Source organism: Coturnix japonica, unplaced genomic scaffold (genome assembly GCF_054131305.1).
Source record: "Coturnix japonica strain WE unplaced genomic scaffold, WE-NBRP24 Scf138, whole genome shotgun sequence".
NCBI lineage: Eukaryota > Metazoa > Chordata > Aves > Galliformes > Phasianidae > Coturnix > Coturnix japonica.
The window spans coordinates 105,254-130,994 of NW_028189041.1; the positions used below are offsets into that span (position 1 = coordinate 105,254).

The 25,741-nt window shown below is 58.8% G+C and overlaps 1 protein-coding gene across 1 annotated transcript in view; it reads left to right on the top strand.

Moving 5' to 3' along the window:
- The window catches only part of LOC146751107 (cadherin-99C-like), a gene marked incomplete at its 3' end in the record, with an annotated part of 28,940 nt that extends 4,507 nt beyond the window's left edge, over positions 1-24,433 (top strand). Inside the window, exons 4-13 of the mRNA XM_085535600.1 lie at positions 3,266-3,382; positions 6,601-6,705; positions 8,852-9,066; positions 11,461-11,520; positions 11,817-11,909; positions 13,371-13,457; positions 14,298-14,408; positions 21,587-21,751; positions 23,844-23,934; positions 24,327-24,433. Of these exons, the coding sequence (XP_085391726.1) occupies positions 3,266-3,382; positions 6,601-6,705; positions 8,852-9,066; positions 11,461-11,520; positions 11,817-11,909; positions 13,371-13,457; positions 14,298-14,408; positions 21,587-21,751; positions 23,844-23,934; positions 24,327-24,433 (1,151 nt within the window). The remainder of the gene's footprint in view (positions 1-3,265; positions 3,383-6,600; positions 6,706-8,851; positions 9,067-11,460; positions 11,521-11,816; positions 11,910-13,370; positions 13,458-14,297; positions 14,409-21,586; positions 21,752-23,843; positions 23,935-24,326) is intronic.
- Between the last annotated feature and the right edge of the window lie 1,308 nt (positions 24,434-25,741).

Genomic DNA, 25,741 nt, shown 5'->3' on the forward strand with positions numbered 1-25,741 from the left:
AACGTGCAATGCACAGCGTGCACAATGCAACGTGTGCACAATGCAACGTGCAATGCACAGCGTGCACAATGCAACGTGTGCACAATGCAACGTGCAATGCACAGCGTGCACAATGCAACGTGTGCACAATGTAACGTGCAATGCACAATGTGAATAGTGCAACGTGCAATGCACAGCGTGCACAATGCAACGTGTGCACAATGCAACGTGCAAAGCACAGCGTGCACAATGCAACGTGCAATGCACAATGTGCACAATGCAACGTGCAATGCACAGCGTGCACAATGCAACGTGTGCACAATGCAACGTGCAATGCACAATGTGCACAATGCAACGTGCAATGCACAATGTGCACAATGCAACGTGCAATGCACAATGTGAACAATGCAACGCGCAATGCACAGCGTGCACAATGCAACGTGCAATGCACAGCGTGCACAATGCAACGTGCAATGCACAATGTGAACAATGCAACGTGTGCACAATGCAACGTGCAAGGCACAATGTGCACAATGCAACGAGCAATGCACACCGTGCACAATGCAACGTGCAATGCACACTGTGCACAATGCGACGTGCAATGCACAATGTGCACAATGCAACGTGCAATGCACAATGTGTATAATGCAATGTGCAATGCACAATGTGCACAATGCAACGTGCAATGCACAATGTGTATAATGCAACGTGCAATGCACAATGTGCACAATGCAACGTGCAATGCACACCGTGCACAATGCAACGTGCAAAGCACAGCGTGCACAATGCAACGTGCAATGCACACCTAGCACGGTGCAACGTGCAATGCACAATGTGAACAATGCAATGTGCAATGCACAGCGTGCACAATGCAACATGCAATGCACAATGTGAACAATGCGACGTGCAATGCACAATGTGCACAATGCAACGTGCAATGCACGCCATGCACAATGCAACATGCAATGCACACCGTGCACAATGCAACGTGCAATGCACACCATGCACGGTGCAACATGCAATGCACACCGTGCACAATGCAGCGTGCAATGCACAATGCACACCATGCACAATGCAATGCACAGCGTGCAGAATGCAATGAACACTGTGCACAATACAAGGTGCCGTGCACACCTAGCATGGTGCAACGTGCAGTGCACGCTGTGCACAATGCAAGGTGCAATGCACACCACCCACAATGCAATGCACACTGTGCACAATACACAATGCAACTTGGAATGCACACTGTGCACAATGCGAGGTGCAATGCACACCATGCACAATGTAACGTGCAATGCACACTGTGCACAATGCAAGGTACAATACATGCACAATGCAAGTTGCAATACATGCCGTACACCGTGCAAGGTGTCATGCACACCATGCACAATGCTAGGTGCAAAACACGCTGTGCACAATGCAAGGTGCAATGCACACTGTGCACAGTGCAGGTTGCAATGCATGTTGTGCATGAAGCAAGCTGCAATGCAAACCATGCACGATGCAAGGTGCAATGCACACCGTGCACCATTCAAAGTGCAATGCACACTGCACACCGTGCAAGGTGCAACGCACACCGTGCATCATGTAGGTTGCAGTGCATGTTGTGCATGAAGCAGGGTGCAAAGTAGACTATGCACAATGCAAGGTGCAATGCGTACTGTACACTGTGCAAGGTGCAGTGCATGCCGTTCACTATGCAAGGTGCAATGCAAACTTCACCATGCAGGCTGCAATGCACACCATGCACCATGCAAGGTGCAATGCCCACTGTTCCCAACGTAGGCTGCAATGCACACTGTGTGCCATGCAAGATGCAATGCACTGTGTGCACAACACAAGGTGCAACGCACACCAAGCACAATGCAGGCTGCAGTGCACTCTGTGCACCATGCAAGGCGCAATGCATGCCGTGCACAGTGCAAGGCAGCAGTGCACACCGCGCACCATGCAGGGTACAATGCACAATGCAAACTGGAGGCTGCAACGCATGCTGTGCACAGTGCAGGGAGCAATGCACGCTGTGCACGATGCAAGGTGTGATGCATGCCATGCACAATACAAGCTGCAATGCACACTGAGCAATGCATGCCGTGCATACACAGTGCACACCATTGCAAATCATGCTCACACACCATGCACACCACACTCCATTGCATACACACCATTGCACACCAGGCAGCATTGCACAGCACTGCACACCATGCACCACCCATGCAGCATCACACACCATGCACACAGCATGCATGCAACATGTATATACCATGCAGCAATGCACCCTATTGCACAGCACTGAGCACCATCAAGCATTGCACACCACTGCACACCCCATGCAAAGCATTGCACACACCCCATTGCACCCCATTGCACCCCATTGCACACACACCATTGCACAACATTGCACACCATTGCACATACCCTATTGCACACCATTGCATACATCCCATTGCACACCATTGCACACCACAAAGCATTGCACACCATTGTACTCCGTTGCACATACCCCACTGCAAACACCCCATTGCACCCCACTGCACACACTCCATTGCACACACCCCACTGCACACCATTGCCCATACCCCATTGCACACCATTGCACACACACCATTGCACACTATTGCACACCACTGCATACCATTGCACATACCCCATTGCACATCATTGCACACCACAAAGCATTGCACACAATTGCACATACCCTATTGCACACCATTGCACACCATTGCACACACCCTTGCACAAACCCCATTGCACAGAACTGCACACCATTGCATATACTCCATTGCACACCATCGAACACCACAAAGCATTGCACACCATTGTACACTGTTGCACACACCCAGTGCACACCACTGCACACACACCGTTGCACACCATTGCACACCATTGCACACACCCCAATGCACACACCCCATTGTACACAGTCCATTGCACACACCCCATTGCACACACACCATTGCACACACCCACAATTGCACACCATTGCACACACCCCATTGCACCCCATTGCACACACCCCACTGCACACACCCCATTGCACCCCATTGCACACACCCCATTGCACACACCCCATTGCACACCATTGCACACACCCCATTGCACACACCCCATTGCACCTCATTGCACACACCCCATTGCACACACCCCATTGCACCCCATTGCACACACCCCATTGCACACACTCCATTGCACACACCCCATTGCACACTCCCCATTGCACACCATTGCACACCATTGCACACACCCCGTTGCACACCCAGTTCACACTACACCACGCCCCCCCCAGGCCCCGCCCCCCAGGCCCCGCCCCCGCCCCCCCCCCTCCTGATCCGCCCCCCCCGCCCCCCCCCGTCCCTCTGTCCCTTCGTCCCCAGCCCCGGCCCCGGGGTGCAGCGCCGGGCAGGTAACGGGGGGGGGGGGGAGGGGGGGGCGGGGGGGGGGGCATATATGGGTCCGTTACTTTGGGCTGGGGGGGGAAATGGGGACATGGGGGGGCACGGGGGGCAGACATGAGTTCGTTACTTTGGGCTGGGGGTAGGATATGGGGACAGTGGGACATGGGGGGGGGGGGACATGGGGACATAAAGGGGGCAGGGGGGCATATATGGGTCCGTTACTTTGGGCTGGGGGGGGGGACATGGGGATATAAGGGGGGCAGGGGGGCACATATGGGTCTGTTCCTTTGGGCAGGGGGGGGACATGGGGACAGAGGGACATGGGGGGGGACATGGAGTCATTGGGGGGCACACATGAGTCCTTTATTTTGGGCTGGGGGGGGGACATGGGGACAGGGGGACATGGGGGACACTGGGGGAGGACATGTGGGTCCGTTACTTTGGGCTGGGGGGGGGACATATGGGGCCGGGGGGACATAGGAGGGGGCGCAGGGGGTGTCACACGGGGGTCTGTTCCTTTGGGCTGGGGGGGGCAGGGGAACAGAGAGACATGGGGGGACATGGGGGGACATGTGGGTCCGTTAGGTTGAGACATGGCTGGGGGGGGCACATGGGTCTGTTCCTTTGGGCTGGGGGGGGGGACATGGGGACAGGGGGACATGGGGGGGGACACTGGGTTGGGGGTCAGACGGGGGTCTGTTACTTTGGACTGGGGGGGGACAAAGGGGGGGACATAGAGGGGGACATAGAGGGGGACGTGGGTCTGGGGGGGGACATGGATCCATTCCTTTGGGCTGGGGATGGGGGACATGGGAGGGGGAACACGGAGGGGGGGACATGGGGGAGGCATGTGGGTCTGTTCCTTTGGGCTGGGGAGGGGACATGGGGGGGACATAGCAGGGAGGACTTGGGGGGGACACAGAGTCATGGGGGGGAACATGGCTGTGTACCTTTGGGCTGTGCAATGGGGTGCAGCCCTGTTCTTCCCCCCCCCCCCCCCCAAAATGGAGAGGAGAGGTGTGGGAGGGGGAGGGGGCAGAGTGCAGACCCACAGGGGGGTTCTGGATGGGGGGGGTGGCAGATGGATGGCTCCTCCCCCCTCCCCACCCCCCCAGTCCATCTCCCAATTAGTGGTAATTAATTAGCAGCTGCTCATTGAGGGAGTGGGGGTGGGGGGGGCCATATGGCACCTGAGTGGGCTGAGTGGGGGGGGGAGCACAGGTGGGGGGGGACAGTGCAGGACAGGAAGGGACGGGGGGGGGGACAAAATGGGGACAGTGTGGGGCAGAATGAAATAGGGAAGGGACAGAAATGGGACAATGGGGGACAGGGGAAGTGGGGGGACAGGGGGGGATGGATGGGAAAGTGGGGACAGAGAAGGGACAGGAGGGGTCAAAGGGATGGGGGGGCAGGAGGGGACACAGGGATGGGGGGGGCAGGAGGGGTCACAGGGATGGGGGGGGGCAAGAGGGGACACAGGGATGGGGGGGGCAGGAGGGGACACAGGGATGGGGGGGGCAGGAGGGGACACAGGGATGGGGGGGGGGGCAGGAGGGGACACGGATGGGGGGGCAGGAGGGGTCACAGGGATGGGGGGGGGCAAGAGGGGACACAGGGATGGGGGGGGCAGGAGGGGACACAGGGATGGGGGGGGCAGGAGGGGACACAGGGATGGGGGGGGGGGCAGGAGGGGACACGGATGGGGGGGCAGGAGGGGTCACAGGGATGGGGGGGGGCAAGAGGGGACACAGGGATGGGGGGGGCAGGAGGGGACACAGGGATGGGGGGGGCAGGAGGGGACACAGGGATGGGGGGGGGGGCAGGAGGGGACACGGATGGGGGGGCAGGAGGGGACACAGGGATGGGGGGGGGCAGGAGGGGACACGGATGGGGGGGCAGGAGGGGATACAGGGATGGGGGGGGGCAGGAGGGGACACAGGGATGGGGGGGGGCAGGAGGGGACACAGGGATGGGGGGGGGGCAGGAGGGGACACAGGGATGGGGGGGGGGCAGGAGGGGACACAGGGATGGGGGGGGCAGGAGGGGACACAGGGATGGGGGGGGCAGGAGGGGACACAGGGATGGGGGGCAGGAGGGGACACAGGGATGGGGGGGCAGGAGGGGTCACAGGGATGTCTGGCATTGTCACTGTGTTACAGGTGGTGGCAGCGGGGATGGGACATGGGGACAGGAGATGGGATGGGGACGGGGACAGGGATGGGACTAGGATGGGGATGGGGGCAGGAGATGGGACAGGGACAGGGATAGGGACAAGGAGGAGACAGAGATGGGGGCAGGGATGGGATAAGGATGGGACAGGGAAGGGGACAGGAATGGGACAGGGATGGGACAGGGATGGGGACAGGAAAGGGGACAGGGATGGGGACAGGGATGGGACAGGGATGGGACAGGGATGGGGACAGGGATGGGACAGGGACAAAGAGGACACAGAGGTGGGGACATGGATGGGATAAGGATGGGACAGGGGTGGGATGGGGGTGGGATGGGGATGCAGACAGGGATGGGACTGGGATGGGGACAGGGAAGGGGACAGGGGTAGGATGGAGAGGGGACAGGGATGCAGACAGGGATGGGGACAGGAATAGGACTGGGATGGATATGGGGACAAGGAAGGGACAGGGATGGGACAGGGACAAGGAGGACACAGAGTTGGGGACATGGATGGGATAAAGATGGGACAGGGAAGAAGATGAGGATGGGGACAGGGATGGGACGTGGATGGGACAGGGATGGGAATGAGACAGGGACGGGACATTGGGATGGGAACAGGGATGGGACAAGGATGGGACAGGGATGGGAACGGGGATGGGACAAGGATGGGACAGGGATGGGGACAGATATAGGGACAGGGATGGGACAGGGACAGGACGGGGATGGGGAGAGGGATGGGATGGGGACGGGATGGGACAGGGATGAGACTGGGATGGGGACAGGAATGGGGACAGGGATGGGAATAGGGATGGGATGGGATGGGGATGGGACAGGATTGGGGTGGGGATGGGACATGAATGGGACAGGGATGGGACAGGGATGGGGACAGGAAGGGGACAGGGATGGGAATAGGGATGGGATGGGATGGGGATGGGGATGGGACATGAATGGGACAGGGATGGGACATGGATGGGGACAGATATGGAGACAGGGATGGGACGTGGGGTATCGTGTTGCCATTGGGACACGTACCACTCTCAGTCCTTGGCCTCAGGCTGCCACCCAGGGCCCGTCCCCGTCCCCATCCCCGTCCCTATGGCCGCACCGTCCTGCCGGGCCCTACTGGCCGCCTGCCTGGCGCTGACGCTGGGGACAGCGGGTGAGCGGGGACATGGGGAACTGGGGGGGGACATGAGGAACTGGGGAGCTGAAGGGATGGGGACCCCAAGAAATGGGGACAATGGGATGGGGACATTGGGGTGGGACCCCAAGAAATGGGGACAATGGGATGGGGACCCCAAGAAATGGGGACATTGGGATGGGGACATTGGGGTGGGACCCCAAGAAATGGGGACAATGGGATGGGGACATTGAGGTGGGGACATTGGGATGGGGACCTCAAGAAATGGGGACATTGGGATGGGGACGTCGGGATGGAGAACTCGAGAATTGGGGACACTGAGGATGGGGACCCCAAGAAATGGGGACTGTAAGGGATGGGGACCTCAGGAAATGGGGACATTGGGATGGAGACCCCAAGAATTGGGCCATTGGAATGGGACTGTAAGAGGTGGGGAGCCTGAGAAATTGGGGCCTGAAGGGATGGGGACCCCAAGAAGTGGGGACATTGGTTGGGGACGTTGGGGTGGGGACATGGGGACCCCAATGGCTGGGGATGCTGGGATGGAGATGGGATCCCAATGGTTGGGGACATTGGGGTAGGGACATGGGGACCCCAATGATTGGGGATGTTGGGGTGGGGACATGGGGACCCAATGGTTGGAGATGTTGGGGTGTGGACATGGAGACCCCAATGATTGGGGATGTTGGGGTGTGGACATGGGGACCCCAATGATTGGGGATGTTGGGGTGGGGACATGGGGACCCCAATGATTGGGGATGTTGGGGTGGGGACATGGGGACCCCAATGATTGGGGATGTTGGGGTGGGGACATGGGGACCCCAATGATTGGGGATGTTGGGGTGGGGGCATGGGGACCCAATGGTTGGGGATGTTGGGGTGTGGACATGGGATCCCAATGATTGGGGATGTTGGGGTGTGGACATGGGGACCCCAATGGCTGGGGATGCTGGGATGGAGGAATGGGGACCCCAGTGGTTGGGGATGTTGGTGTGGAGATGGGGATGTGGCGTCCCCAGTGGCTGGAGACATTGGGATGGAGATGGGATCCCAATGGTTGGGGACATTGGGGTGGGGACATGGGGACCCCAATGATTGGGGATGTTGGGGTGGGGACATGGGGACCCAATGGTTGGGGATGTTGGGATGGGGACATGGAGACCCCCATGGTTGGGGATGTTGGGATGGAGATGGGATCCCAATGGTTGGGGATGTTGGGGTGGGGGCATGGGACCCAATGGTTGGGGATGTTGGGATGGGGACATGGGATCCCAATGGTTGGGGATGTTGGGGTGGGGACATGGGGACCCCAATGGCTGGCAATGCTGGGATGGAGGAATGGGGACCCCAGTGGTTGGGGGTGTTGGTGTGGAGATGGGGATGTGGCGTCCCCAGTGGCTGGGGACATTGGGATGGAGATGGGATCCCAATGGTTGGGGACGTGGGGGGCGGACATGGGGACCCCAATGGTTGGGGATGTTGGGGTGGGGACATGGAGACCCCAATGATTGGGGATGTTGGGGTGGGGACATGGAGACCCCCATGGTTGGGGGTGTTGGGATGGAGATGGGATCCCAATGGTTGGGAATGTTGGGGTGGGGACATGGGATCCCAATGGTTGGGGACATTGGGGTGTGGACATGGAGACCCCAATGGCTGGGGATGCTGGGATGGAGTGATGGGGACCCCAATGGTTGGGGATGTTGGTGTGGAGATTGGGACATGGTGTCTCCAATGGTTGGGGGACATTGGTATGGAGATGAGATCCCAACGGTTGTGGACATTGGGGTGGGAACATGGAGACCCCAATGGTTGGGGATGCTGGGATGGAGGGATGGGGATCCCAATGGTTGGGTATGTTGGGATGGAGGGATGGGGATCCCAATGGTTGGGGACGTTGGGATGGAGGGAGGGGGATCCCAATGGTTGGGGATGTTGGGATGGAGGGAGGGGGATCCCAATGGTTGGGGATGTTGGGATGGGGACATGGAGACCCCCATGGTTGGGGATGTTGGGATGGAGAAGGGATCCCAATGGTTGGGGGTGTTAAGATGGAGGGATGGGGATCCCAGTGGTTGGGGGTGTTGGGGTGGAGATGGGGAGGTGGGGACCCCTCTGCTGGGGACTCGGGTCCCCCCGTTGCGGTCAGTGACTCTGGGCGCAGCGCGGGACGAGGGCTGCGCGGCCTTTGGGAACGTGTTCACCGAGGTGACGGAGAACAGCCCCCACGGCACCATGGTGGCTCGGCTGCCCGCAGGGGGGGGCACAGGGGGGGCCGCGCTGCAGCTCTGCCTGGAGGGCGCCGACGCCGCCTGGTTCTACCTGGATGGGAGCAGCATGAGGCTCAACGCATCCAATGGCCGCAGCCTGGACCGCGAGGTGGGGGCAGCCCCCGAGACACCCCATAGACGGCCCATGTCAGACCTATGTACAGCCTGCAGTTATCCCATATCCAGCCTATATCCGCCCTACAGTCATCCCATATCCAGCCTATATCCGCCCTACAGTCATCCCATATCCAGCCTATATCCGCCCTACAGTCATCCCATATCCAGCCTATATCCGCCCTACAGTCATCCCATATCCAATCTATATCTGCCCTACAGTCATCCCATATCCAGCCTATATCCGCCCTACAGTCATCCCATATCCAATCTATATCCGCCCTACAGTCATCCCATATCCAGCCTATATCCGCCCTATAGTCATCCCATATCCAATCTATATCCGCCCTACAGTCATCCCATATCCAATCTATATCCGCCCTACAGTCATCCCATATCCAATCTATATCCGCCCTACAGTCATCCCATATCCAATCTATATCCGCCCTACAGTCATCCCATATCCAGCCTATATCCACCCTACAGTCATCCTATATCCAATCTATATCCGCCCTACAGTCATCCCATATCCAGCCTATATCCTCCCTACAGTCATCCCATATCCAGCCTATATCCGCCCTACAGTCATCCCATATCCAGCCTATATCTGCCCTACAGTCATCCCATATCCAGCCTATATCTGCCCTACAGTCATCCCATATCCAGCCTATATCCGCCCTACAGTCATCCCATATCCAGCCTATATCCGCCCTACAGTCATCCCATATCCAGCCTATATCTGCCCTACAGTCATCCCATATCCAGCCTATATCCGCCCTACAGTCATCCCATATCCAGCCTATATTCGCCCTACAGTCATCCCATATCCAGCCTATATCCGCCCTGCAGTCATCCCATATCCATCCCACATCCATCCTACATCCATCTGATATCATATCCATCCTACATCTATCCTACATCATATCCATCCTACATCCATCCCATATCATATCCATCCTACATCCATCCCACATCCATCCTATATCCATCCCATGTAGATTCCACATCCATCCCATATCCACCCTATATCCATCCTACGTCCATCCCACATCCATTCTATATCCATCCCACATCCATCCTATATCTATCCATCATCCATCCTATATCTATCCCACATCCATCCCACATCCTATACCCAACCCATATCCATCCCACATCCATCCCATGTCTGTCTTGTGTCCATCCCATCTCTGTCCCATTTCTTTCCTGTGCCCATCTCATGTCCATCCCATGTCCATCCCATGTGTATCCAGTGTCCATCCCATGTCCATCCCATGTGTATCCAGTGTCCATCCCATGTCCATCCCATGTCTATCCCATGTCCATCCCATGTGTATCCAGTGTCCATCCCATGTCCATCCCATGTCCATCCCATGTGTATCCAGTGTCCATCCCATGTCCATCTCATGTCCATCCCATGTCCATCCCATGTCCATCCCATGTGTATCCAGTGTCCATCCCATGTCCATCTCATGTCCATCCCATGTCCATCCCATGTCCATCCCATGTGTATCCAGTGTCCATCCCATGTCCATCCCATGTCCATCCCATGTGTATCCAGTGTCCATCCCATGTCCATCTCATGTCCATCCCATGTCCATCCCATGTCCATCCCATGTCTATCCCATGTCCATCCCATGTGTATCCAGTGTCCATCCCATGTCCATCCCATGTCCATCCCATGTGTATCCAGTGTCCATCCCATGTCCATCTCATGTCCATCCCATGTCTATCCCATGTCCATCCCATGTGTATCCAGTGTCTATCCCATGTCCATCTCATGTCCATCCCATGTCTATCCCATGTCCATCCCATGTCTATCCCATGTCCATCCCATGTGTATCCAGTGTCCATCCCATGTCTATCCCATGTATATCCAGTGTCCATCCCATGTCCATCCCATGTCCATCCCATGTGTATCCAGTGTCCATCCCATGTCCATCCCATGTGTATCCAGTGTCCATCCCATGTCCATCCCATGCGTATCCAGTGTCCATCCCATGTCTGTCCCATGCCCATCCCGTGCCCATCCAATGTCCATCCTGTGCCCATCCCGTGTCCATCCCAAGTCCCCCCTTCACCTCCTACTTCCAACCCATTCCTTCTCCCCATGGTCTCCCTGGGACATGGCACCCCCTCAGCAGCCACTGTGTCCCCATCCCCGTGGTGTCCCCATAGTGCCCTCATGGCGTCCCCATAGTGCCCTCATGGTGCCCCCATAGTGCCCTCATGGTGTCCCCATAGTGCCCTCATGGTGTCCCCATATAGTGCCCTCATGGTGTCCCCATAGTGCCCTTATGGTGTCCCCATAGTGCCCTCATGGTGTCCCCATATAGTGCCCTCATGGTGTCCCCATATAGTGCCCTCATGGTGTCCCTTTGCCCCACAGGAGCTGGAGTCCCCGGTGCTGATGGTGTCCCTGATCTGTGCTGAGGACGGCTCTGCTCCGGTACAGCACGTGTCCTCTGGGCACAACCAATGTGCCCCTGTCACCCCCTGTCCCCAATGTCACCCCATGTCCCCCATGTCACCCCCAGTTCCCAATGTCACCCCATGTCCCTCAAGTCACCCTTTGTCCCCATGTCACCCCGTCTCCACGTCACCCCTATTCCCAATGTCTCTGTGTCCCCCACATCACCCCCTGACCCAATGTCACCCCCTGTCCCCAATGTCACCCCATGTCTCCATGTCACCCCCTGTCCCCAATGCCACCCGCTGTCCCCGCATCACCCTGTGTCCCCACAGGTGGAGTACCGGGTGATCGTGCAGGTCCTCAATGAGAATGACAACCGCCCGCGCTTCCATGGGGACCCCGTCCTGACCCACAACGTCAGCGAGGTGATGGAGGCAGGCATGGGGATGGAGGGTGGGGGGACAGGGTGGTGGGACAGGATGGACATGGGGCAGGGTGGATGTGGGACAGGGTGGACATGGGGACAGGATGGACATGGGGACAGGGTGGACATGGGACAGGATGGATATGGGGACAGGATGGACATGGGGACAGGGTGGACATGGGACAGGGTGGACATGGGGACAGGATGGACGTGGGGACAGGGTGGACAGGGTGGACATGGGGCAGGCTGGACATGGGGACAGGGTGGACGTGGGGACAGGATGGACATGGGGACAGGATGGACATGGGACAGGATGGACATGGGGACAGGGTGGACATGGAGACAGGATGGACATGGGGACAGGATGGACATGGGGACAGGGTGGACATGGAGACAGGATGGACATGGGGACAGGATGGACATGGGGACAGGATGGACATGGGGACAGGATGGACATGGAGACAGGATGGACATGGGGACAGGATGGACATGGGGACAGGGTGGACAGGGTGGACATGGGGCAGGCTGGACATGGGGACAGGGTGGACGTGGGGACAGGATGGACATGGGGACAAGGTGGACATGGGGACAGGATGGACGTGGGGACAGGGTGGACATGGGGACAGGATGGACATGGGGACAGGGTGGGCATGGGGACAGGGTGGACATGGGGCCAATGGTGGGGACAGCGTTGGCTGTAGAAATGGGGACAGGGTGGCATCAGAATGGGGACAGGTGGGGACAGGGACAGCTGTGGTTGTCTAGGGTTGTCTATAGGGATGGGGACAGAGCTGGGGACATGGATGGCACTGGGGACTGGGGTGGGACTGGGGACAAGAGTCCAGGTCTGGGGACACCCAGATGGGATTGGGGTCAGGGTCACATGGCTGGGTTTGGGGACACATGGCTGGGTTTGGGGATACCCAGATGGGATTGGGGTCAGGGTTACATGGCTGGGATTGGGGACACATGGCTGTATTTGGGGTCACATGGCTAGGTCTGGGGACATGTGGCTGGGTTTGGGGACACCCAGACAGGATTGGGGACACCAAGATGGGATTGGGGACACGTGGCTGGGTCTGGAGTTGTGTGGCTGGGTTTAGGGACACCAAGATGGGATTGGGGTCTCATGGCTGGGTTTGGGGACACCAAGATGGGATTGGGGACACACACATGGCTGGGTTTGGGGACACACAGCCATGTTTGGGGACACCCAGATGAGACTGGGGACACACAGCCATGTTTGGGGACACATGGCTGGGGTTGGGGATGCGTGGCTGGGTTTGGGGACACCCAGGTGGGAATGGGGTTGCATGTCCAGGTTTGGGGACACATGGCTGTGTTTGGGGACACCAAGATGGGTCTGGGGACACCCAAATGCAACTGGGGACACCTGGCTGGGTTTGGGGACACCCCCACGGCCGTGTTTGGGGTGACACGTGTGTGTGTGCCCCATGTCCAGCTGGTGGCGGTGCACTCGGTGGTGTTCAGCACGCAGGCGGAGGACGCGGACGGCGACACGTTGATGTACGTCATCGACGCCACCTCGGTGGGTGCTGGGAGAGGGGAGGGGACAAGGGGGACACAATGGGGCCGGGTGGCATGGGGTGGTGCTGAGGTGTCCCCTTGTTGTCCCCATGTTGTCCCCCCGCTGTCCCCTTGTTGTCCCCGTTGTCCCCATTGTGTCCCCTTGTTGTCCCCATGTTGTCCTCCTGTTGTCCCCCTGTTGTCCCCTTGTTGTCCCCATTGTGTCCCCATGTTGTCCCCCTATTGTCCCCTTGTTGTCCCCATGTTATCCCCATTGTGTCCCCCTGTTGTCCCCTTGTTGTCCCCATTGTGTCCCCCTGTTGTCCCCTGTTGTCTCCTTGTTGTCCCCCTGTTGTCCCCATGTTGTCCCCTTGTTGTCCCCATGTTGTCCCCCTATTGTCCCCATGTTGTCCCCTTGTTGTCCCCCTGTTGTCCCCATGCTGTCCTCCTGTTGTCCCCATATTGTCCCCTTGTCCCCATGTTGTCCCCTTGTTGTCCCCATGTTGTCCCCATATTGTCCCCATGTTGTCTCCTTGTTGTCCCCCTGTTGTCCCCATGTTGTCCCCTTGTTGTCCCCATGTTGTCCCCCTATTGTCCCCATGTTGTCCCCTTGTTGTCCCCCTGTTGTCCCCATGCTGTCCTCCTGTTGTCCCCATATTGTCCCCTTGTCCCCATGTTGTCCCCTTGTTGTCCCCATGTTGTCCCCATATTGTCCCCATGTTGTCTCCTTGTTGTCCCCCTGTTGTCCCCATGTTATCCCCATATTGTCCCCTTGTTGTCCCCCTGTTGTCCCCCCATTGTCCCCCTATTGTCCCCCTGTTGTCCCCCTGTTGTCCCCCCATTGTCCCCCTGTTGTCCGCAGCCCGACGCTCGCTTCTTTCGCATCGACCTCCCCAACAGTGGCCGCGTGGTGCTGGCGCGTCCCCTGGACTTCGAGAGCCGGCGCAGCCTGGAGGTGGTGGTGACGGCTGTGGTGAGGACACAGCGTGTCCCCTATGTGTCCCCAGAGCATCCCCAATGGGACCCCAAATCATCTCCAATGGGACCCCAAAGCATCCCCAATGGGACCCCAATGGGACCCCAAAGCATCCCCAGTGTGACCCCAATGGGACCCCAAAGCATCTCCAATGGGACCCCAATGGGACCCCAAAGCATCTCCAATGGGACCCCAATGGGACCCCAAAGCATCCCCAGTGTGACCCCAATGGGACCCCAAAGCATCCCCAATGGGACCCCAATGGGACCCCAAATCATCTCCAATGGGACCCCAATGGGACCCCAAAGCATCTCCAATGGGACCCCAATGGGACCCCAAAGCATCCTCAGTGTGACCCCAATGGGACCCCAAAGCATCCCCAATGGGACCCCAGAGTGTCCCCAGTATGTCCCCAATGGGACCCCAGAGCATCCCCAATGGGACCCCAAAGCATCCCGAATGGGACCCCAAAGCATCCCCAATGTGACCCCTACGTGTCCCCAAATCATCCCCAATGGGACCCCAGAGCATCCCCAATGGGACCCCAAAGCATCCCCAATGTGACCCCAGGGTGTCCCCGAATCATCCGCAATGGGACCTCAGGGTGTCCCCAGTATGTCCCCAATGGGACCCCAAAGCATCCCCAATGGGACCCCTATGTGTCCCCAAATCATCCCCAATGGGACCGCAAAGCATCCCCAATGTGACCCCAAAGCATCCCCAATGGGACCCCAATGGGACCCCAAAGCATCCCCAATGGGACCCCAAAGTATCCCCAATGGGACCCCAGGGTGTCCCCAGTATGTCCTCAATGGGACCCCAAAGCATCCCCAATGTGACCCCTATGTGTCCCCAAATCATCCCCAATGGGACCCCAAAGCATCCTCAATGTGACCCCAGTGTGTCCCCAGTGTGACCTCAGTGTGTCCCCAAAGCTTCCCCAATGTGACCCCAATGTGACCCCAAAGCATCCCCCAATGTGACCCCTGTGTGTACCCAATGTAACCTCAGCATGCACCCAACATGGCCCCAAAGCATCCCCGAAGTGTCCCCAAAGAGTCCCCAAGTGTCCCCAGTGTGGCCTCAACACGTATCCAAAGTGCCCCCAAAGTGTCTCCATTGTGTCCACAACGTGTCCCCGACTGTCCCCAAATTATCCCCAGTGTGCCCCCAGATTGTCCCCAAAGTGCCCCCAAAGTGTCCCCATGTGTCATCCCCAGTGTGACCTCAAAGCATCCCCAGTGTGTCCCCAAAGACAACGCATCCCAACCATGGCCCCATTGTGTCCCCAAAGACAACGCATCCCAACCATGGCCCCATTGTGTCCCCAATGTGTCCCCAAAGACAACGCATCCCAACCATGGCCCCATTGTGACCCCAATGTGTCCCCAAAGACAACGCATCCCAACCATAGCCCCATTGTGACCCCAATGTGTCCCCAAAGACAGCGCATCCCAACTATGGCCCCAATGTGTCCCCACCATAACCTCAATGAGTTCCCATTGTGTCCCCATTGTGTCCCCATCATAACCTCAATGTGTCCCCATTGTGTCCCCAATGTGTCCCCATAATAACCTCAATGAGTTCCCATTGTGTCCCCAATGTGTCCCCATCATAACCTCAATGTGTCCCCATCATGTCCCCATTGTGTCCCCAATGTGTCCCCACCATGTCCCCAATGTGTCCCCATCATAACCTCAATGTGTCCCCATCATGTCCCCAATGTGTCCCCATCATAACCTCAATGTGTCCCCATTGTGTCCCCATTGTGTCCCCATCATAACCTCAATGTGTCCCCACCATGTCCCCAATGTGTCCCCACCATAACCTCAATGTGTCCCCATCATAACCTCAATGTGTTCCCATTGTGTCCCCAATCTGTCCCCATCATAACCTCAATGTGTCCCCATCATGTCCCCATTGTGTCCCCAATGTGTCCCCATCATAACCTCAATGTGTCCCCATCATAACCTCAATGTGTTCCCATCATGTCCTCGATGTGTCCCCATCATGTCCCCATTGTGTCCCCATCATGTCCCCATCATGTCCTCAATGTGTTCCCATCATGTCCCCATCATGTCCCCAATGTATCCCCACCATAACCTCAATGTGTCCCCATTGTGTCCCCAATGTGTCCCCATCATAACCTCAATGTGTCCCCATCATAACCTCAATGTGTCCCCATCATGTCCCCATTGTGTCCCCAATGTGTCCCCACCATAACCTCAATGAGTTCCCATTGTGTCCCCAATGTGTCCCCATCATAACCTCAATGTGTCCCCATCATAACCTCAATGTGTCCCCACCATGTCCCCAATGTGTCCCCATCATAACCTCAATGTGTCCCCATTGTGTCCCCAATGTGTCCCCATCATAACCTCAATGTGTCCCCATTGTGTCCCCACCATGTCCCCATTGTGTCCCTAACGTGGCTTCAATGTGTCCTCAGTGTGATTTCAACACGTCCCCACTGTGTCCCCATAACGTCCCCATTGTGCCCCAAACACACTGCCCCATATCCCCATTCCATATTCCCATCCCCCATTACCCATCCCCCATATCTCATATCTCATATCCCCATTCCATATCCCCATCCCTTATTATCCCATATTCCCATCCCCCATATCCCCATCCCATATTCCCACCCCCCTTTATCCCATATCCCCAGCCCCCATATCCCCATTCCATATCTTCATCCCCCACATTCCCCATTATCCCATATCCCCATCGCATATCCCCATCCCCCATATCCCCATCCCATATCCCCATCCCCCATAACCCCATCCCATATTCCCATCCCATATCCCCATCCCCCATATTCCCATCCCATATCCCCATCCCCCATATTCCCATCCCGTATCCCCATCCCCCATATTCCCATCCCGTATCCCCATCCCATATCCCAATTATCCCATATCTCCATCCTCCATATCCCCATCCTATATCCCCACCCCATATCCCCATCCCCCATTTTCCCGTATCCCCATCCCCCATTATCCCATATCCCCATCCTGCATATCCCCATCCCATATCCTATATCCCACATCCCCACCCCATATCCCCATTTCATATTCCCATCTCCCATTCTCCCATATATCCATCCCCCATAGCCCATCCCCCATTATCCCATATCTCCATCCTCCATATCCCCATCCCCCATTATCCCACATCTCCATCCCCCATATCCCCCATTATCCCATATCCCCACCCCATATCCCATATCCCCACCCCATATCCCATATCCCCATTACCCATATCCCCATCCCCCATTATCCCATATCCCCACCCCATATCCCATATCCCCATTACCCATATCCCCATCCCCCATTATCCCATATCCCCACCCCATATCCCATATCCCCATTATCCCATATCCCCATCCCCCATTATCCCATATCTCCATCCCCCGTATCCCCCATTATCCCATATCCCCACCCCATATCCCATATCCCCATTACCCATATCCCCATCCCCCATTATCCCATATCCCCACCCCATATCCCATATCCCCACCCCATATCCCATATCCCCATTACCCATATCCCCATCCCCCATGTCCCCATATCCCATATCCCCATTACCCATATTCCCATCCCCCTACCCCACCCCACACCCCCACCCCCCAAATCCCATTCTCGTTAGACGCTCCCCACTAATTGGGGGTGACGTGATCCCATCAGCGCCCCACACCTGGCCTCAATCCGTGCATTAATTACACTAATTACAGCCCCCCCCCCAACCACCTGGGGGAACCTGCACAGCGGGGGAGGGGCGGCCCTATAGGAGGTGGGGGAGGGGAACTATGCTATGGGGTCACTGCTCTATAGGGTCACTGCTCTATGGGAGCTGTATGGGGTCACTGCTCAATGGTAGCTCTATAGGGTCACTGCTTTATGGGTCTCTGCTCTATGGGATCTCTATGGGATCACTGCTCTATGGGGTCACTGCTTTATGGGTCTCTGCTCTATGGGATGTCTATGGGGTCACTGCTTTATGGGATCACTGCACTATGGGGTCTCAGTGCTATGGGGTCACTGCTTTATGGGGTCTGTGTGCTATGGGGTCACTGCACTATGGGGTCTCTGCTCTATGGGGTAACTGCTCTATGGGTACACTGCGCTGTGGGTTCTCTGTGCTAATGGGTCTCTGTGCTATGGGGTCACTGCTTTATGGGGTCACTGCTCTATGGGGGCTCTATGGGGTCACTGTGCTGTGGGGTCTCTGTGCTATGGGGTCATTGCTCTCTGGGATCTCTATGGGGTCACTGCACTATGGGGTCACTGCACTATGGGGTCACTGCACTATGGGGTCTCAGTGCTATGGGGTCACTGCTCTATGGGGTCACTGCACTATGGGGTCTCAGTGCTATGGGGTCTCTGCTCTATGGGGTCACTGCACTATGGGGTCTCTGCTCTATGGGGTAACTGCTCTATGGGTACACTGTGCTGTGGGGTCTCTGTGCTATGGGGTCACTGCTTTATGGGGTCACTGCTCTATGGGGGCTCTATGGGTCTCTGCTCTATGGGGTCTCTGTGCTATGGGGTCATTGCTCTCTGGGATCTCTATGGGATCACTGCTCTATGGGGTCACTGCTTTATGGGGTCACTGCACTGTGGGGTCTCTGTGCTAATGGGTCTCTGCTCTATGGGGTCTCAGTGCTATGGGGTCTCCAAATGCTGCCCACTGCCGCCCCCACTGCTGCCCTCAAAGCTGCCCCAAAGCCCCCCCAGTACCGTCCCCAATGCTGCCCCACTGCTACCCCTAATGTCCCCACTGCCACCCCCTGGTGTCCCCAATGCTGCCCCACTGCCAGCCCCTGGTGTCCCCAATGGCTCCTCAAAGCCCCACTCAGTGCTGTGCTTAAAGCCACCCCATCTGCCATCCCAATGTCCCCAAAGCCACCCCAATGTGTCCCCAATGGTGCCCCAAAGCCACCCCAGTGTGTCCCCAATGCCACCCCAAAGCCACCCCAGTGTGTCCCAATGGTGCCCCAAAGCCACCCCAATGTGTCCCCAATGGTGCCCCAAAGCCACCCCAGTGTGTCCCCAGTGCCGCCCCATAGCCCACCCCCCAATGCTGTCCCCAAAGCCACCCCATTGACTCCCCAAAGCCCCCCTGTGCTGCCCCCAAAGCCGCCCCGGTGCTGTCCTTAAAGCCGACCCTAAAGCCCCCCCAATGGTTCCCCATTGACTCCCCAACCCCCCCAATGCCGCCCCCATACCCCCCCCAATGCCGCCCCCATACCCATCTCAATGCCGCCCCCATACCCATCTCAATGCCGCCCCATACCCCCCCCAATGCCGCCCCCATATCACACTCATTGCCGCCCCCATACCCATCTCATTGCCGCCCCCATACCCATCTCATTGCCGCCCCCATACCCATCTCATTGCCGCCCCCATACCCCCCCCAATGCCGCCCCCATACCCATCTCATTGCCGCCCCCATACCCATCTCAATGCCGCCCCCATACCCATCTCAATGCCGCCCCCATACCCATCTCATTGCCGCCCCCATACCCATCTCAATGCCGCCCCCATACCCATCTCAATGCCGCCCCCATACCCATCCCAATGCCGCCCCCATACCCATCTCAATGCCGCCCCCATACCCATCTCAATGCCGCCCCCATACCCATCTCAATGCCGCCCCCATACCCATCCCAATGCCGCCCCCATACCCATCTCAATGCCGCCCCCATACCCATCTCAATGCCGCCCCCATACCCATCTCAATGCCGCCCCATACCCCCCCCAATGCCGCCCCCATATCACACTCAGTGCCGCCCCCATACCCATCTCATTGCCGCCCCCATACCCATCTCATTGCCGCCCCCATACCCATCTCATTGCCGCCCCCACACCCCGCTCATTGCCGCCCCCATACCCATCTCAATGCCGCCCCCATATCACACTCAGTGCCGCCCCCATACCCATCTCATTGCCGCCCCCATACCCATCTCATTGCCGCCCCCATACCCATCTCAATGCCGCCCCCATACCCATCTCATTGCCGCCCCCATATCACACTCAGTGCCGCCCCCATACCCATCTCATTGCCGCCCCCATACCCATCTCATTGCCGCCCCCATACCCATCTCATTGCCGCCCCCATACCCCCCCCAATGCCGCCCCATACCCATCTCAGTGCCGCCCCCATACCCATCTCAATGCCGCCCCCATACCCATCTCAGTGCCGCCCCCATACCCATCTCAGTGCCGCCCCCATACCCATCTCAATGCCGCCCCCATACCCATCTCAGTGCCGCCCCCATACCCATCTCAGTGCCGCCCCCATACCTATCTCAATGCCGCCCCCATACCCATCTCAGTGCCGCCCCCATACCCATCTCAATGCCGCCCCCATACCCATCTCAATGCCGCCCCCATACCCATCTCATTGCCGCCCCCATACCCCCCCCAATGCCGCCCCCATACCCATCTCAATGCCGCCCCCATACCCCCCCAATGCCGCCCCCATACCCATCTCATTGCCACCCCCATACCCATCTCAGTGCCGCCCCCATACCCCCCCAATGCCGCCCCCATACCCATCTCAATGCCGCCCCCATACCCATCTCATTGCCGCCCCCATACCCCCCCAATGCCGCCCCCATACCCATCTCATTGCCGCCCCCATACCCATCTCATTGCCGCCCCCATACCCATCTCAATGCCGCCCCCATACCCCCCCCAATGCCGCCCCCATACCCATCTCAATGCCGCCCCCATACCCCCCCCAATGCCGCCCCCATACCCCCCCAATGCCGCCCCCATACCCATCTCAATGCCGCCCCCATACCCATCTCAATGCCGCCCCCATACCCCCCCCAATGCCGCCCCCATACCCCCCCAATGCCGCCCCCATACCCATCTCAATGCCGCCCCCATATCACACTCAGTGCCGCCCCCATACCCATCTCAATGCTGCCCCCATACCCCCCCCAATGCCGCCCCCATACCCATCTCAATGCCGCCCCCATACCCCCCCCAATGCCGCCCCCATACCCATCTCAATGCCGCCCCCATACCCATCTCAATGCCGCCCCCATACCCATCTCAATGCCGCCCCCATACCCCCCCCATTGCCGCCCCCATACCCATCTCATTGCCGCCCCCATACCCCCCCAATGCCGCCCCACACCCCGCTCAGTGGCGCCCCCTGCCGCCCCATAGGAGATGAACACCAAGGAGCGTTTCAACGCGTCCACGCGTGTCCGTGTCCGCGTGCAGGACGGGGACGATCAGTACCCGCAGTTCCGGCCCTGCGCCAACAGCCCCCCCGCAAACATCTGCCTCAGCCCCACGTACACGGCCAACGTCACGCAGGGGGAGCTGCCCGTCAGTGGGGGGGGGGGATGAGGGGGGGTATTGGGGGATATGGGGGATGGGGGGGTTGGGGTATAGGGGGTATTGGGGTATGGGGGGTATTGGGGGATATGGGGGATGGGGGGGTTGGGGTATAGGGGGTATTGGGGTATGGGGGGTATTGGGGGATATGGGGGATGGGGGGGTTGGGGTATAGGGGGTATTGGGGTATGGGGGGGCATTGGGGGAGATGGGGGCATTGGGGTATGGGGGGGTGTTGGGGGGTAGGGGAGATGAAGGTATTGGGGTATGGGGGGTTGTTGGGGTATGGGGGGCAGGGGGGGTTGGGAGGATGGGGGGTAGGAGAGGGTAGGAGGGGGTAGGAGGGGTATTAGGGAATGGGGGGGAGGGGGGTGTTGGGGTATAGGGGGTATTGGGGTATGGGGGGGTATTGGGGGATATGGGGGATGGGGGGGTTGGGGTATAGGGGGTATTGGGGGATGGGGAGGCATTGGGGGATATGGGGGAGATGGGGGGATGGGGGGGTATTGAGGGATATGGGGGGGGTTGGGAGTATGGGGGCTATTGGGGGATATGGGGTGGGTTGGGGTGGGAGGAATTGGGGGGGTATTGGGGGATATGGGGGATGGGGGTGTTGGGGTATAAGGGGGTATTGGGGTATGGGGGGTTGTTGGGGGATGGGGGGCAGGGGGGGTTGGGAGGATGGGGGGGTAGGAGGAGTATTAGGGAATGGGGGGAGGGGGGTGTTGGGGTATGGGGGGGCATTGGGGGATATGGGGGAGATGGGGGTATTTGGGTATGGGGGTGTTGGGAGGATGGGGGGGATGAGGGGTGATGGGGGAGATGGGGGTATTAGGGGATGGGGGGGTGTTGGGGGATGTGGGGCATTGGAGGGTGGGGAGATGAGGGTATTGGGGTTTGGGGTTGTTGGGTGATGGGGGGGTTGGGAGGATGGGGAGTAAGGGGGGTATTAGGGAATAGGGGGATGGGGGTGTTGGGTGGTGGGGATGGGTGGGTAAGGGGGTATTGGGGTATGGGGGGCATGGGGATTGGGGGAGTGGGGTATTGGGTATGGGGTGTTGGGGGAGGGTGATTGGGGGATGGGGGGTGTGGGGGGGGGGGGGGTGGGGATGGGGGTAGGTGGGGTGGGGGGATATTAGGGAATGGGGGGATGGGGGTGGGGTATGGGGGTTATTGGGGGGTGGGGGGAGTATGGAATGGGGGGGGGGGGGGGGGGTATGGAGGGGGTGGGGTATAGGGGGTATTGGGGATGGGGGCGTTGGGGTATTGAGGCATGGGTGTACTGGGGAATAGGGGGGAAGGGGGGGTATTGGGGATATGGGGGGGGTGGGAGTATAGGATGGTATTGGGGGATGGGGGGGTAGGGGGAGATAGAGGGGCTGGAGGGTGTTGGGAGTATGGGGGGTATTGGGGGATGGGGGGGGATGGGGGAGGTTGGGAAAATGGGGAGTACTGAGGTATGGGGGGGGGGTATTAGGGAGGGGGGAATGAGGGTGTTGTGGTATGGAGCGTGTTGGGAGGATGGGGGGGATTGGGGGATGGGGGGGTTAGGGGTGATGGGGCATGGGGGGGGTGGAGGGGATTGGGGGGGGTTGGGGTATTGGGGTATGGAGGGTATAGGGAGTATGAGGTGTATGGGGGTAATGGGGTATTGGGTGTAGGGATATGGGGTGTATTGGGGGATGGGGAGTAGGGGAGTGTTGGCAGAAACAGAAATAGGGGGGCATTGGGGTATGGGGTATATGGGGGGTATGGAGGGTACAGGGGATATAGGGGGGATATATGGGGGATATGGGGGAATATGGGGGGATATGGGGGGTACTGAGATATGGGGGATATGGGAGTATGGGGCAATGGGGGCAAGGGGGGATACTGGGGGATGAGGGGCAGGGGGTGTTGGGGCAGGGGGGGTATTGGGGGTTGGGGCTGATGGGTGGTCTATGGGTCTATGGGGGGGTGGCAAAGGGAGGTCTATGGTGTGGGGGGGGTTCATAGATGGGGGTCCAGTGGGGGGTAGGGTGGGCAATGACCCCATTTGTTCCCCCCTGCCCCATTTTGTGCCCCCCCCTCCCCCCCCCCCCAGGGCGCCCCGTTGCGGTTCAGCCCCGGCTCCATCCACGCTGAGGACGGAGACGCGGAGCTGAGGGCGCCCATCACTTACACACTGCTACCGGGTGAGGGGGGGCAGGGTACATGGGGGGGGCAATGATGGATGGGGGGGTCATTCATATCGTGCCCCCCCCCCCCATTTAAAACCCATTTATTTTCATTGGGGGGGGTCTCAGAGCCCTGGGGGGGTCATTCATATCGTGCCCCCCCCCCCCCCATTTAAACCCCATTTATTTTCATTGGGGGGGGGTCTCAGAGCCCTGGGGGGGGGGGGGTCATTCATATCGTGCCCCCCCCCCCATTTAAACCCCATTTATTTTAATTGGGGGGGGGTCTCAGAGCCCTGGGGGGGGTCATTCATATCGTGCCCCCCCCCCCATTTAAACCCCATTTATTTTCATTGGGGGGGGGTCTCAGAGCCCTGGGGGGGGTCATTCATATCGTGCCCCCCCCCCAGGGCGGCACAGCGGCCGTTTCCATATCGATAACGAGAGCGGAGCCGTGACGCTGCTCAGAGCCGTGGAGAGCAGCGCCGAGACCCCCAGCATCCGGCTCAGCGTCATGGTGGGGGGGGCGGGGGGGACATGGGGGGCAATGGGGGGAATTGGGGGCAATGGGGGAGTTGGGAGGGGGGAATTGGGGGGGTTGGGGGGGAAATGGAGGGTTGGGGGGGTATTTAGGTGTCATGGGGGGGTATAGGGGGTAATGGGGGGGTAATGGGGGAGTTGGGGGGGGGGAATGGGGGGTAATGGGTGGTTATGGGGGGGACATTGGGGGTAATGGGGTTGGGTATGGGGGATAATGGGAGGTTATGGGGGAGGCATGGGGGGTAATGGGGAGTAATGGGGGAGGCATGGGGGGTAATGGGGGGCAATGGGGGAGTTGGGAGGGGGGGAATGGAGGGTTGGGGGGGTATTTAGGGGTCATGGGGGGTATAGGGGGTAATGGGGGGGGTAATGGGGGAGTTGGAAGGGGGGGAATGGGGGATAATGGGGAGTTATGGGGGAGGCATGGGGGGTAATGGGGGGTTATGGGGGATAATGGGGGGTTATGGGGGAGGCATGGGGGGTAATGGGGGGTTATGGGGGAGTTGTGAGGGGGGGAATGGGGGAATGGGTGGTTATGGGGGGGGACACTGAGGATAATGGGGGGACATGGGGGGTTATGGGGGGGTAATGGGGGATAATGTGGGGGGACATGGGGGGTAATGAGGAGTAATGGGGAGGACATGGGGTTAATAGGGGGTAATGGGGGGTTATGGGAGGGACATGGGGGGACATGGGAGGGGACATGGGGGGTAATGGGGTGGTAATGGGGGGTAATGGGGGAGTTGGGAGGGTCTAGTGGGGGGTTGGGGGGCATTTAGGGCTTATGGGGGGTGTATTGAGGGCAGTGGGGGGATGGGAGGGGGGGAATGGGGGGATAGAAGGGGCATTTAGCGGTTATGGGGGGGACATGGGGGTGACATGGGGGGTAATGGGGGGCTATGGGGGGGAAATGGGGGGTAATGGGGGGCAGTGGGGGGGACATGGGGGGTAATGGGGGGTTATGGGGGTGGAGATGGGGGGTAATAGGGGGCAATGGGGGGCAATGGAGGGCAATGGGGAGTTGGGAGGGGTCTAATGTGGGGTTTGGGGGGGCTTTTAGGGGTTATGGGGTGAGTATGGGGAACAATGGGGGGTTGGGAGGGGTGGAAGTAGGGGATGGGGGGGACATGGGGGGCACTGAGGGGGCAATGGGGGAGTTGGGAGGGGGGAATGGGGGAATGGGGGCATTTAGGGGTAATGGGAGGGTAATGGGGGGTAATGGGGGAGTTGGGAGGGGTCTAGTGTGGGGTTGGGGGGCATTTAGTGGCTATGGGGGAGTATGGAG